We start from the raw sequence: 14,564 nt of genomic DNA, 5'->3' as shown, positions 1-14,564 counted from the left end.
GACAAGTCCTCTCTTTTCTTTATCAATAACAGATGCCCATCTAACTTCCAAATGTCAACAGAAGGGAAATTTAATTCTAACTCATGTGTAGGATATTTTGCACACCTTGAAATGTATTTACTGTTTTTCCCAGAGAGAGTGCCATAATTAAAATATGAAGGCTTGGAAAGACATGGCACACACAATGTTTTAGATTAAAATTTTATCAGAAAACTGGATTGATGTCCTCGACAGGGAAGAAAGTATTTCATATACCATGACAACAGTCAAACGGGACATATATTACATTAAGGCATCATGTACCTTTGGTCTATGCAAAACTGAACTTGGATAATACTTTATGGATTCTCAAATACTCTTACTGTTAAGGGCATAAAATTCATAGTCATGTGGATGCTACTCTTAATGATCTTTTCTGAGTGTGCTTGTGTTCAGAACAACAATCATTGATTCACTAAGCAAAAACCGTGACAAAAATATAAATTTTGTCACTGATCTAAATCCACATCATCCTTCTTGGAAAATGTAGACAGTATTCTTGAAACTACTCTCTGCTATTATGATTTGGTTAGCTGGAGATCTAAACTGGTGGCGTTCGTTTCCCTTAGGATACTGCAGCAGGATAGGAAACAAATAATCGTTCTCCCAACTCGGATTTAAACCAAACAAAAGTAAATTCCCACTGATTCCAAAAGCTATAAATACTCAAGTGTGTTTAAAATTCTGCAAGATATATTAAGCCTCTTGTTACATCAACCTCTGTGTCAGCCTGGATAGCGAGACAGTTAATGTGGAACATGGCAAACAGAAATTTCAGAGATTAGTCCAAAAAGACAGAAAACAAAGCCAGCTATTCTGAAAAGTAGAATAAAAACATCCTTTAGAAAACATTCCAAGTCCTATTTAATAAAAACATGAGATTATTGTCCACATAGTTTTTATACACTCCGTTCTAGTCACCTCAGGATGCCACAAAAACATAAGCACATGCATATCGGAAAATAAATCTTTTTCCTTTAGAGAATCACTCATATAAATTATAAAACATCAATGACTTTTAGTAAAAGACTTATTTTACTAACATCCCAGACACAGAAATGCATAGTAGCGTTTCTTTTTTTCAGAATGCATTTTCTATTAACTCTGGATTCTCTTTGAGTCTTTTGTTTCTATCTGATTTAATTTGTTATATTGCAGGCTTTTTACCCTGTGGCATATTTTTCATTCTTACTTTTTGTTTTGGCTATAAGAAAGGATTTTTATTCAAAATGCTAAGCTTTAATTTAATTTAGGGATTTTTCTTTTTTTACTTTGTAAAAGTCTTTTGATCCGTGAAGTGGAAGAACAATGAAAACGTGTTTTTCAGATCTTATAAAAGACTGGAACTATATGCCTTTCACATGCCATAAATTTCAGAAGACTCTTTAAAGTGTTTTGGACATCAGAACACAAGGTCAGATAAATGCTAAGGCAAACGCACACAGATGGCTCTTCGTGTTCATTTTATCCCACTACTGAGATAAAACCTGTTAAAATAATCACTATTACAGGAAGAGTTACAAAATTATAAGAATCTGATTGTACTGCATAAAATGGACTGTTGTCATGCCGTGATTCTGATTTTGCACAGATCTCCTTGTAGGACCATAAATTAGCCTTTTTTATTTTCTGCAATGCCTTGAAGGTCATCTTAATTTTAAAATTAGGAACAAATGTTATCCTTCAGATCCTTCAGATCCTGCTAAGTGAGACACTGACAATATTTAAGTCTGCCAATATTTAAGGCAGTTTGAAACTAAACCAATACTAAAAATACTTTTGCATTGTTACTAGGAAGAAAAAAATTATTCAAGAATCAACTTAGGTAAACACCACAAAAATACAAAGTTTAAGATATGGTGAAAAGCAGAAATGAAAAGCATCTCTGATCCAGAAAATGTTTTTAAATCAATAAAACTATCACCATTTACTTCAATGTCTTCCTTCAGTAAATCTCAACATAAGTAAATTTAATAACTCAGCTTTGTGGAAAACATATTGTTATTTCTTCTTTTGCTTAAAGATTGGACCTGCAATTCAGCAAAATACTGGTTTGTCCATAAAATCAATTCAATTTCATAAAACTTCGAGATCAAAATTGTTTATAGAACAGAAGTTATATTAAAAATAAGAATAATATACTTTCAAATATGTTGTTGTACTGGACTCTAGAAAGGCATGGCTGCTATGTAGCCCTGGGAATTTTGATACTACCTACCACAGTGACACTGTAGTGACTCTGTCGACAATGAAGGTGATGGCAACTTCCATCAACACCTGTTTTACCTATTAGCACCTGACCTAAGTTGCTGGTGGGTTAGTTTCTTAACCCATAAATATTCAGCCTTGTTAAAGGAGAAAAACTGGCAAAACTGAGGAGAAGTCAGGGGAATTACAGAAGTAAAAAATACAGAAGAACTAAGGGTAATGGAGATTATGGGGAAGACATATGTAATAAGAAAGGGTTAAACTTAAGACTGTTTAGAACTTGTTGTCACTGTTGTTAGCAGGATGCATTTGTGCACGAAGCCGTTTGGGAGCTGGGGTGGGAGGCAGCTCTGCATTACTTGAATGAGCTATTTCCCTACATTTTCCATAAAAGCAAATAGCTCCCTGTCAGGATACTCTGCAGTTTCACTCGTGTGTGTAGCAGTTTCTCAGTTCTGTGAATCAAGCCTTTCTGCTGCAAGCATGTGGTTAAAGCCAGAACCTATTTCTACAGCTTGTTGAATGGCTTGGAAGACTTAAGGATGAGCTTGCTCTCTAAGCATCTCTTGCAAGCTCGGTTAGTCAAAATGCTTTCAACAAACAAAAAGAGGAGAAACGCCTTGGTGAAAGATGCTCAGTTCAAGATTCACAAGCTGTGCCATCAGAGGATACAAGATGCTCCCCAGGACCTTGTCTGGTTCCCCACATCAAGGGGGCTGTCTCACTTGGGGTGCAACGGTGTCTGTGGAAAACAGTCATACACCCACCTCTGCAGGGTTAATGGAAATTACAGGCTCCACTGAGTAACTGGCAGTGCTTGTAACTCACGTGAGCGTCTCACACGGGCTATGCCAAGGGATCCAGTTTCTGCCATATTCTGTCTTTGCCAAGTCCCATGAAGAAAACAGTGAGATTTTCATGGAATTTGCGAACTTTACAAGCACCCAGGACAGGAAAGGAAATCTGACAGTAGCAGAGCTACTGTACCTTAAAAGTTTCCTTAACAAGTGCATTTAAAGATAAGAAGATGTTTCTCTGAGATGCCAGCTTTAAACACTCAGCTTAATGTATTAAGGAAAAAGCCAGTTCTCTTTTCATGCTTTATAAAACCCTGGGGCCAAATTACGCCTTAGTGCCACTTTCTCTATCCCTGTGCCCTCAAACTATAGTCCAAATGAAACTCTATAAACAACCAACAGAATCAAATTACAAATTAAAACCCAGTGATTCAAACAAATCTCAGACCACTTAAATATAATAAAAATAGAAAATGCCTATTCATATTTGAACAAACAATCCTAATATACTTGTCACAAACCACAAAGACATTGTTCCCTTTTTGCTCTACTACTCAGGCCAGCTGGGGGATCACGAAAGCTTTTCAGACAAGTTGGTGTAGTATTGATTTTGGCCTTTTGCCTCTGCTACAGCTTATTCAGAAAGTGTCCTATTGATTTTGAAGGAATTATTTGTGGACTACTAGGCACGAGAAGAAAAACAAAGTGAATGTCCTGATTGCTTAGTGGGGTTCCATGTTAGGCTGCATGTGTATCTATATTGCACATGCATTCAAAACTGACAATCAGCTCCATATATTACATATTATAGCAAATACTGTGGCAAGACTGTGAGCAGAAAACAGGCAGAAAACTTAATCTACAAATTTAAAATATTGTTTGACCATCTCTAAGCATCTAGACAGCCAACTATCATTACGTGTGGCAACTTTTACAGAAGACTGCTTTATTTACAACCTGTAGTCAAAAGTGCTCTTATAACATGTAACAATTCAATTTGACACATGCAAGTTAAAAATTTGATATAAACAATAATCCAGCCTGGGAGGGAAAGGTTGGGTTGATCTGTTTGTTTCTCAATAAAATCTGTTTGTTTACATTTTTAATCTACAAACACAGGTATCTTTACCACTGTGTCCTTTTTTTCTAAATCTTGTCCTTGTCCCCAGCCCAGAACCCATCAACTTATACTCCTGAAGTTCACAAACACGTCTTCAAACTGGTGCTGACAATGCACTGGTTGTACTGATTTTCTCACTCCGAAAGATAGGTTCAGTATGTCTTCTGTCCACTCATTTGCTATTGACCTGACTACTGTGTTTGGTCAATAAATCTTTATCAGAATAACTTGTTTCAGATGATCGTCATCTTTCCCACTACAACGGAAGTGTTCTACAAATGAATGATGCTCTCAATTCAAGTAGTATTTCTTTTCAGATATATGTTCATTATCATAATCTCTTTCATCACCTCCCACTGAAATTCACTGCAAGCAAACACTGCGGAATATAGTATGTTTCCTTTAACTAAAAAGAAAAGGCCTGAAGAAAAATTCTTCTCACACGGTAAATGTTCCCCAAGGAGATAATATCTAGTTAGCCAAATTCCGCAGCCACCACTCAGGTTTTGCTCACAGAATACATGCAATCACGTTTTCCTCTCAGGTGGGATGTAAGGTTTTCAGAAAGGCAGAGTATGTGACAGTGAGGACAGTTATGGGATGGGCTAGAATTAAGCACTGAAAGAAGACAGTCTTAGTAGTCCAGTCAAATCTTTATTCCTCTTTTCCCTGAACTGAAAGCAGCTACTGACCTAGACAACAGGGAATTGGATAAGACTCATCACAAAAAGGAGGTAATCATTGCTACAAAAGGAAATAGGAATCTCTCAAAAAGTTTAGTCCCGAGAAAGGTTATTAGGCCATAGCACACAGGGGTATGCAAAGACAGGTGACAAAGCTTGCTGATTCAGCTTTTACTGCACAATGCATGAATTTAGTCCATGCAATCACTCTGTCACTTTTGGAGAGAACATTACAGCGTTTAGGAAGCCCTTGTCTGCACCTACCACCCAGAAAGCTACTGTCACATAGAAGATGTGGCATGTGGTTTAGAAATTTATTTGAAATACCCTGGGTTTATATAACTGAAAAACAACAGGTAAAATCAAACTGGGGGATGGCAGATGGACATATGCTGCAATAGGACTAACTCTGTTCTCAGATACTTAGAGATGAAACACCTTTGTCAGTAGAATAATCAGTCCTAATAGAGAAAGAATAGTACTTCGGAAGAAAAAGTTTAATTATTCAGTTTTACAAAAAGTATAGTGCTTAGGTAGAAGAGTTTCTTCTAGCATTTTTGTGTCCATGGAAAATGAACAGATTACTAAATCTGGAAGTTTGCCTAATATCTCATACTTTGAGAATAATCTCTCCCTTTCAGTCACCGTATTTTATTTGGTCATCACTAATGATTAAATCTCTGAGTGTCCGCCTTACAAAAACACTGGCCTGCCTTGTAATCATTTTTCCTTCTCTATTCTTTGGTTAAATAGTTACATAGTTTAAATGTTTCTATGATAGACTGTATTTTTCTTGAATGAATAACTTGCCATATCAACAAAATTATTCTTAAAACCAAGCATCTCTTTATCTGATTGCACCTGTTACTAAAACTAACTAAGTTGGGGATCATGCAGAAAATATAGTTAAAGGCAAAAGATTAAAATCTCCTATGTAGGGCAAGCAATGAAGAGCTACAGAGCCAAAACCCTGTCATTTACTGCCTTTCCAACACTATCCACTGCTCTTCAACTCAACTTGATCTGCACTGTATCTCTCAGACACACCAATACGGAAATAATGCACAGCTAGCAACAAACAGCAGCACTCAAACCCGGAAGGACAATATGGTGAAAGCAACATCTTTCTTAAGTTTGTCCACACGGAATGGGAGAAATTCCAAACCAAATGTCCCTGTAGCACATGCACAAAAATATCTTCCTCCCCAGCCAACCCCCCTTCTCCTAGGACTACACTATGGATCCGAAAAAATTTTGGCAGTTCCAGTTAGCTCTAACATCACGCAAAAGCCTTTAGAGGATCACCAACCTCTCCAGAGATCACACTGTTCAAACGTACACAAACAAAGGCTCTTTCAGCTTTGGCCTGTTGTATATGCACACCAGAAAGCATTTTTGCTATTGAGGCTGCTGTGACAAGCAATCAAAAGCAGCCAGCTGAGGAAGGAGCAGAGGAAAAGATCTGCACATGTATTCAGAATGAATGATACCAGACAGGTAAGGGAAATGGACTATAGAAAATCCCGTGAGAGGAAGGATTTTTTCCAAAGACAGATTTAGAGGTTCCTGTCTATCTAAAGTGCCCTTTCAGTGAGTTTTGAACTTGGAAATCCCAATAAATAACAGTATTTCCCCATTCTACATCATCCAGTGATGCACTTCTGCATGTTTGATTAGTTACAGAAAAGCTCAATACATAAAGATTTCAAAAAGAAAGATAACATTTTTTGACAATTTCTTTTGATCATTCAGCACATAGATTAACATCAGTATTACAGTAGCATTGTTTTGCTAACTTTTTCAGTTTTATGCCTTATGGAAAACTCGACATTGCTTCAGAGCGGTTTATGAAAAGAATCACATGTAAGTATATACAAAGAGTATGCAACAAACATAACAATTTCTAAATGGTTAATATCTTACTCATGTAATTTATAATTAATTACTTTTATTTACTCTCTCTCAAATTTCACAAAATATGCTGCCTGAACAATGGCTCAGTTCAGATGCAGAGTCACTACAGCACCTTGTTAAAAACAACAACAACAAAAACACCCACTATTAAGTGGAATAAAATGAGGGTGAAAATGTGAAAATGCAACCACATTGGTTTCGTCTCGCTGATGAGCATATCTTTGCAAGACATCAAGCTCTGATTTATGAATTAGAATTTTATGTGCTCTATGCAATTAAAATTGTAAGCATATTTTTTTGTTGTTGACTAAAATATGTTCCTTCCAAGTGGATCGTCACTAGCAGTGACCGACTTTGAACTTTAATGTAACGAAGTATATGGTTGTAATGTTACCCTAAACATTACATTTCCAAAGACCTTACAGAGGGGAATAGAAAGATGGTATAAATAACTATAATAAATACAAAAATCAAGAATTATTCTGATAAACTCTATTTCAGGCAAATGGAAGAAAAAATAACAATTCGTAGTCTGCACAAATGATTCCCTTTAGCAGAGGAAGGGACAGTGCACAAACATGCCAGCCCTGCCCCAAGGGGTTTCTGCCCTCTGTGCAGACCTTGTTACCTCATTGCACCCTGCTGTGCCTGGTTTTACACTCAAGGAGTCTAGACAACAGCAGTGACTAACAAGGTCATAAACTGGTATTATTTTACTACTTCACTTTGTGATTTTGACATTTTGCTATGTTCTTGCATCAAGCATGTGATTGCCTTGATCTTCACAATTTCTTTATTAAGCATGACCACCTGCTCACTGGGTTGCATGTGACTGCACCCACAGACCAAGCAGGAAAGGTGCCAACCTGCCCCTGTCTCCTGCTGCATGTGTCCTTAATACACCGCTCTTGCTCCCATCGTCTCCTGAACACAATCTCGTGCAAAGGGGAAGGAGAAGAAAGTTGGAGAAACGTGGCTAGTAAGTGAAGTAAAATGGTGTATTTGATCTGGCTGAGATGGAGTTAATTTTTCCCACTGCAGCCTTCATAGTGCTGTGCTTTGTACTGGTAGCTAGCAAGGTGCTGAAAATACACCAGTGCTTTGGCTTCTGCTGAGCAGTCCTACCCCAGCATCAAGGCTGTCTCTCCAATGTTGCCCCCTCATCAGGAGACTGTCAGTGGGCAAGATCTTGGGAGGGGGCATAACCAGGACGATTGCCCCAAACTGACCAAATGGATATTCCATACCATATGACATCTGCTCAGCTATAGAAGCTAAGAGAAAGGAGGAGGAGGGCAGACATTCATTATGTGATGTTTGTCTTCTGGAGCAACTACTATGCGCACTGAAGCCCTGCTTCATGGGAAGTGGCTGGACACAGCCTGCTGATGGGAAGCAGAGAATAAGTCTTTTCGTTTGCTTCCACATGTGGCCTTTGCTTTTGCTTTATTACACTGCCTTTATCTTGATCCATGAATTTTCTTCCATCTTGTTTTCTCCCCTTCTGCCCCCTGCCACAGTCCTGCTGAGGAGGGGAGTGATAGAGCAGCTTGGTGGGCACCTGGCAACCAACCAAGGTCAACCCACCATACACAAAAAGAGACTAAGCAGATTGGGAGCAACTAATCATGCAAGAGGAGAACACGGGAAAAAAACTACAAGTTACTGGCAAAGTTAAAAAGGAGGATAGAGTTGTGAGGAAGGTGTTGCTCGTAGTTTTTAAACATGACCTGGCACCATCATTCTTTATGCATTAGGAAAATGAAAAATTAGATATTTTCTTATAGTTAAAATACAATTTTATCTACTTTACTCCACATACTAAGTTCTGCATTATCTGGCATGTTTTTGAGCACAAAATAGCTCCTGACATTTAGTGCTGTGACAGGGCAACATTGCTTGCGAGTAATGAAGAAAAATCAGGTCACAAAGAGTAACCTGATAGCTCAGAGCAAGCCCCTGACCAGAGAGCAGAAGCCCAACCATGGGATCGATGATAATCTGCCCAAAAGAGAGGACAACACTGTGGAAAGAGCACGAGACAGGCAGAAGCAGGTGAAAACTCACCACTGGAGCAGTTGGGTCCTCCCCAGCCAGGCTCACACTGACAGGTGTTTGGAGCAATACAACGACCATGGACACATTTATCAGCACAATGAGCTGCCAGAGAAGGAAATAAAAAAGAAAATATTAAAAAAGTACTCATAGCACTAGGAAAAATATCCTAAACTTATTCCTAACCCATGTCTTTCATGTTCCAAATATATTTTAAAAGCAAAATAAACATTACTGTATTAATATTTGGTGACATCTCTTCAAAATAAATTTTCTTACTTCACTCCCTTCTATTTCTCCTAAATTTGAAGGCTCCAATTAAAACCATGTTGGTGCTACTCAAATGCTTTTGCATTTAATGAAAATTGTCTACATTTAATGAAAAAAGAGTCATAGTATGATATAGGTTGGAAACCAGTCTGAACGTACCTTCCAACCTCAACCACCATGTGATTCTCTGATGTAAGCCCTCACTCCCAGAAAAGGAGAACTTGTGTATGCATAAAAGAGGAGTTCTCTGGCAAAAGCATGGATAAAACATGATTTGCAACACATCAATATTTTAATATTGTTTTTTCTGAATGGCTGCACAGTTCAAATGAATCACAACAGAACGGTGATGATGATTAAGATAAGGCACAAGGTAGAATCACAGAACCATTTAGGTTGGAAGAGACCCTTAAGATCATCAAGTCCAACCATAACCTAACTCCAGCACTAAACCATGTCCCTAAGAACCTCATCTATATGTTTTTTAAACTCCTCCAGGGATGGTGACTCAACCACTTCCCTGGGCAGCCTGTTCCAATGCCTGACAACCCTTTTCATTAATACAATTTTCCTAATATCCAATCTAAACCTCCCCTGGCACAACTTGAGGCCATTTCCTCTCGTCCCATCACTTGCTACTCGGGAGAAGAGACCCACACCCTCCATGCTACAACCTCCTTTCAGGCAGTTGCAGACAGCGATCAGGTCTCCCCTCAGCCTCCTTTTCTCCAGGCTGAACAGCCCCAGTTCCCTCAGCTGCTCCTCATCAGACTGGTGCTCCAGGCCTCTCACCAGCTTTGTTGCTCTTCTCTGCACTCTCTCCAGCACCTCAATGTCTTTCCTGTAGTGAGGAGCCCAAAACTGAACACAGGATTCAAGGTGGGGTCTCACCAGCGCTGAGTACAGTGGCACAATCACTTCCCTAGTCCTGCTGGCCACGATATTCTTGATACAAGCCAGGATGCTCTTGGCCTTTTTGGCCACCTGGGCACACACAAACCCTATGAATCACTGCAACCTTTATTCTAAGTGCTAAGCAAAGCTGCTTGAAAATTTTCTTTTTAAGTATTATTTGCAAGCATGTGTTTCTACAGTTAAGGCTTACTTTTAAATAAGGATTTTATTTGAAACTTTTAAGAAAAATTTGAAATGGCTTCAATACCCAACATAACATCAATGTAACTTATTCAGAATACAGTACACTGAAAAGGAAGAATCTGCAACCAACAACAGCTTTCTGGCTTCATATTCCTCACAAAATACCCTCAACTTTAAAATATATACACTGTAATACTTTTAATACAAACTCTTTAAATACAAACAAATGCTAGTTTGAACAACAATAAAACTTTAAAAAATGTACACAGGATGGGAATTCTCTTTGTATAAACTTTTCCAGAGAAATTACAACAGTTTAATGGGACTATATGTGAATCATTTCGGTTCTGAAGGGATTGAAAATGCCCTACAGTAATTAGGAAAAATCTTGCAAAATGTCCTGTTTTCTTCCTAATTAAACATGATGAAGCACATAGGTCATCTTTACATTTTGTGTGGCCAAGAAAAAGGAAAGCCACGCAGAGATTAACTATATATATTTTTTAAATCTTTGGTTATCTGGGATCTCAGTCATTAATTCCATATTTTTACAGCCTTTAATTTTCATTCTCAACTTTTATTTCTAATAAGCTACTTTTCAGATGTGCATTAAAATGATCTTCATCAGAAATCAACAGGGAGAATATGATTTTTTAAATGTTAGATGATACAAGATATTAATACAAAGCTATTTCATTGTTCTCTATTTATTACGAAAAGAATGACTTTAAGTAATTCATCAAAATTTTCCATTAGTCTTATAACCAGATATGAATTACTTGTATCTTTGAAGATTCTTGCCTAGCAAGTGCTGCCTTGGGCACTGAAGCTCTCCCTAAACCAATTGCATGAAAAATCCTACCAGTAAACCATAAGACAACACAGTACCTGTACACATACATGTCTCTGCATGTGCACATATATGACTAATTCAGTGAATACCAGCATACTCAAACCAAACTCCTGAGCGCTAAGGCTAAATATAATAAAGCAACATTCCATCACATACTCTGTGAGACAGATGGAAAAAAAATATAAAAATTACAATGTTGTAAGAAATTGCACCCAGAGAGAGGTACAGAAGCAGCTCCTTGAGTATCTCCTTGCGCTACCCCTCACACCATGCTGAGCACATAGAATCACACAACCATAGAATCATAGACTAGTTTTTGTTAGAAGCTACCTTTAAAGTCATCTAGTCCAACTTCCCTGCAATGAGCAGGGACATCTTTAACTAGATTGGGTTGCCCAGAGTCCCATCCAGCCTGGCCTTGAATGTCTCCAGGAATGGGGCATCTACTACTTCTCTGGGCAATCTGGGCCAGTGTTTTACCACGCTCATTGTAAAAAATTTCTTCCCCATGTCTGGCCTGCATCTCCCCTCCTTTAGTTTAAAACCATTACCCCTTGTCTTATCACTACAAGCCTTACTAAAAAGTCTGCTCCCATCTTTCTTAGAGGCCCCTTTTAAGTACTGAAACACCATAATAAGGTCTCCCTAGAGCCTTCTCTGAACAGCCTGAACAACCCCAACTCTCTCAGCCTGTCCTCATAGCAGAGGTGTTCCAGCCCTATGATCATCTTGGTGGCCTCCTCTGGCCCCTCTCCAACAGGTCCATGTCTTTCCTGTACTGAGGGCTCCAGAGCTGGACACAGGACTCCAGGTGGGGTCTCACCAGAGCAGAGCAGAGGGGCAGAACCACCTCTCTCGACCTGCTGGCCACGCTCCTTTCAGTGCAGCCCAAGATATGATTTGCCTTCTGGGCTGCAAGTGCAAATTGCTGGCTCATGTCCAATCTTTCATCCACCAGTATCCCCAAGTCCTTCTCTGTAGGGCTGCTCTGAATCCCTTCGTCCCTCAGCCTGTATTGATTGCCTTGAGCCAGGTGCAGGACCCTGCACTTGGCCTTGTTGAACCTCATGAGGTTCTTGTGGGCCCACTTCTCGAGTTGTCCAGGTCCCTCTGGATGGCATCCCATCTTCAGGCACCTTTCAGCCTGGTTCATCTGCAAACTTGCTGAGGGTGCACTTGATCTCACTTTCTATGTCACTGATGAACATATTAAACAGTAGTGGTCCTGACACAGGCCCCTGACGGACACCACTTTTTACTGGTGCCCATCCAGACATTGTGCCATTGACCACTACCCTCTCTATGCGACCATCAGCCACTTCCTCATCCACTGAACAGTTCACCCATGAAGTCCATATCTCTCTAATTTAGAGAGAAGGATGTTGTGGGGGAGCATGTCAAAGGCTTAACAGGTGTCCAGATAGACAATATCCATAGCTCTTCACTTATCCACTGATGTAGTTACTATATCACAGAAGGCCACTAGGATGGTCAGGCAGGACTTGCCCTTGGTGAAGCTATGCTGGCTGTCTTCAATCACCTCCCCATCCTCCACATGCCTTAGCGTAGCTTCTCAGAGAATCTGTTCCATGATCTTCCCAGGCAGAGAGGTGAGGCTGACAGGTCATAGGTCCTTCCTGCAATCCCTGTGTAACAGCACATGCTGTGGTGCTGTGCAAATAACCATCAATTACTTCCAATAATAAAACAGAATTTTCTTAGAACAAAAGTATAACAGGTGAAACTTTTGGTCGGATGCAGTGGCATCTCACAGATTAGAGCAGTATTCTTTTCTTAGCCACAATAGCTTAAATCAACAGTAGCTTTTCTTCAGCCACTGAAGTGGTGTTTCACTTTTCCAGTAGTAGAACATAAACCAAATAAAACTCTTCAAAACAGGTTACCACTACTAAGTCTCTGTAGAAGTTATCTAAAGGTAACAATGCCAGGGATTTGACAGCCAAAAGTCTGTTGACTCTAATAAGAAAGAAATATGGGATAAGAACCACTGAACGAAGACGTATAATATAAATATTGCTGCTTCCAAATAAATGCAGTGAAGACCAATTAAAATTATATATCTACATATATAGCACACAAATACAATTCTTTTTGTTCTCAGAGAAGGAGTACACGTAATTCTTTACTTTGAAGAAGCTAAACGAAAGCCAAGAATGTGCCCAAAATTTTCAAGATACACAGAAGAATTAAAGATATCCAATATTTCCTTTTTTTTTCTTAAGTTTCTTAATGCGCCAAAATATATCTGATCAAAGAATTATTTCTTTCTGTGCTCTGAATATAGATAAAAACCTATTTTGTAACCAAAATAAATTATTCTCCAGAAATGCTATGGGTTAGTGATTCTTGGCAACTGAATCTTAATTAAACATCCTTAAGAGACATCATCTGTAAAAAAAATTATTGCACTTAAGATGAGGATAAGAAAACCAAATTCACTACCTGACCTACAAAAAAGTGTAAGGTGAGGACAACATGAAAAGTACTAGAACAAGCTGAAAAGACATGAATGACATCAGAGACAGAGAAACTGTTTTCTATTGACTTCCTACAGAATTGCTGGACATGATATAAGAAAATATTTATGTGTAAGAGCAGGTGAAATACTTAACATGAAGTCTTTTTGATACTGAGCAGTGTAAAAATTCGCCGAAGGCAGTAAATTGCATAAGTCATATCTTCTTTTGTAAGCAAAAAATCAATTATCATATGAAAAGCAATCTGAGCTTACTCTTGCCTGTTTCCTTCTACATCTTATTTCCAATTTTCTTCTGTATCTTATTGTTTCCTTCAAAATCTTCTCTAAAATATTGCTTTGTTCAACTTACAGGTCTATTTCAGCGGATCATATCCTTTCATTTTCTCAAAACACAAAAGACAGACCTGCTCTTTCTGATTATAAAGTATCAGCCAGCTTGAAGTATCTACAAAATATGATCTGCTGCGTGTGCAATTTCCTGTAGCAGCCCTCTCAGCACCGTGGGAGATGTCCTGTCCCCTGGACACAAGTCCACCAGCCTGCTTGAGCTCTGTTCCCACCTCAGTTGCAGGCACTGGTACTTCAATAACCAGCTGAATGAACATGCCCTGCTGAGGAAGCTCAGCAAAGTGAATCAACGTGTAAAGACATGTAACCCACCTGGGCCATCGACACCACTATTACAGCAAGCTGAAAGTGATGTGAGGCAGGGGCTTGGCTGACGCGCTCACACGCCTCAGCACCACAGCTTCGGGAGGAGAGCTCATAGCAGAAGGATTAAACCAGTCATGCTAGAGGCATAAAAGGTATAATACATTTTAGGTCAAGCTGCCACTTTCTAATGCTGATGACATGTGTCACACTGATACCAACAAGGAGGGGGAGACAGTGCTCCCGCTTAAGAGATTGCAATTCAAACACCTACTTAGATGCTGATGGGCTCCAGCATACCCCTTGCAGCTCAACACAGATTGCTCCTCCACTGGCACGCCTACTTAAAGTGTCACTACAGCCGTGTGGAGTAACT

The 14,564-nt window shown here is 39.1% G+C and overlaps 1 protein-coding gene across 2 annotated transcripts in view; it reads right to left on the bottom strand.

Moving 5' to 3' along the window:
* The window catches only part of MEGF10 (multiple EGF like domains 10), a 106,140-nt gene that overhangs the window by 55,455 nt on the left and 36,121 nt on the right, over window positions 1-14,564 (bottom strand). For both annotated transcript variants that reach the window (XM_065656035.1, XM_065656036.1), the window contains one exon: window positions 8,829-8,921. In XM_065656035.1, coding sequence (XP_065512107.1) covers window positions 8,829-8,921 — 93 coding nt within the window. The remainder of the gene's footprint in view (window positions 1-8,828; window positions 8,922-14,564) is intronic.

This window comes from Caloenas nicobarica, chromosome Z (assembly GCF_036013445.1).
Source record: "Caloenas nicobarica isolate bCalNic1 chromosome Z, bCalNic1.hap1, whole genome shotgun sequence".
Classification (NCBI taxonomy): domain Eukaryota; kingdom Metazoa; phylum Chordata; class Aves; order Columbiformes; family Columbidae; genus Caloenas; species Caloenas nicobarica.
This window is presented reverse-complemented; position numbering and strand designations above follow the sequence as displayed.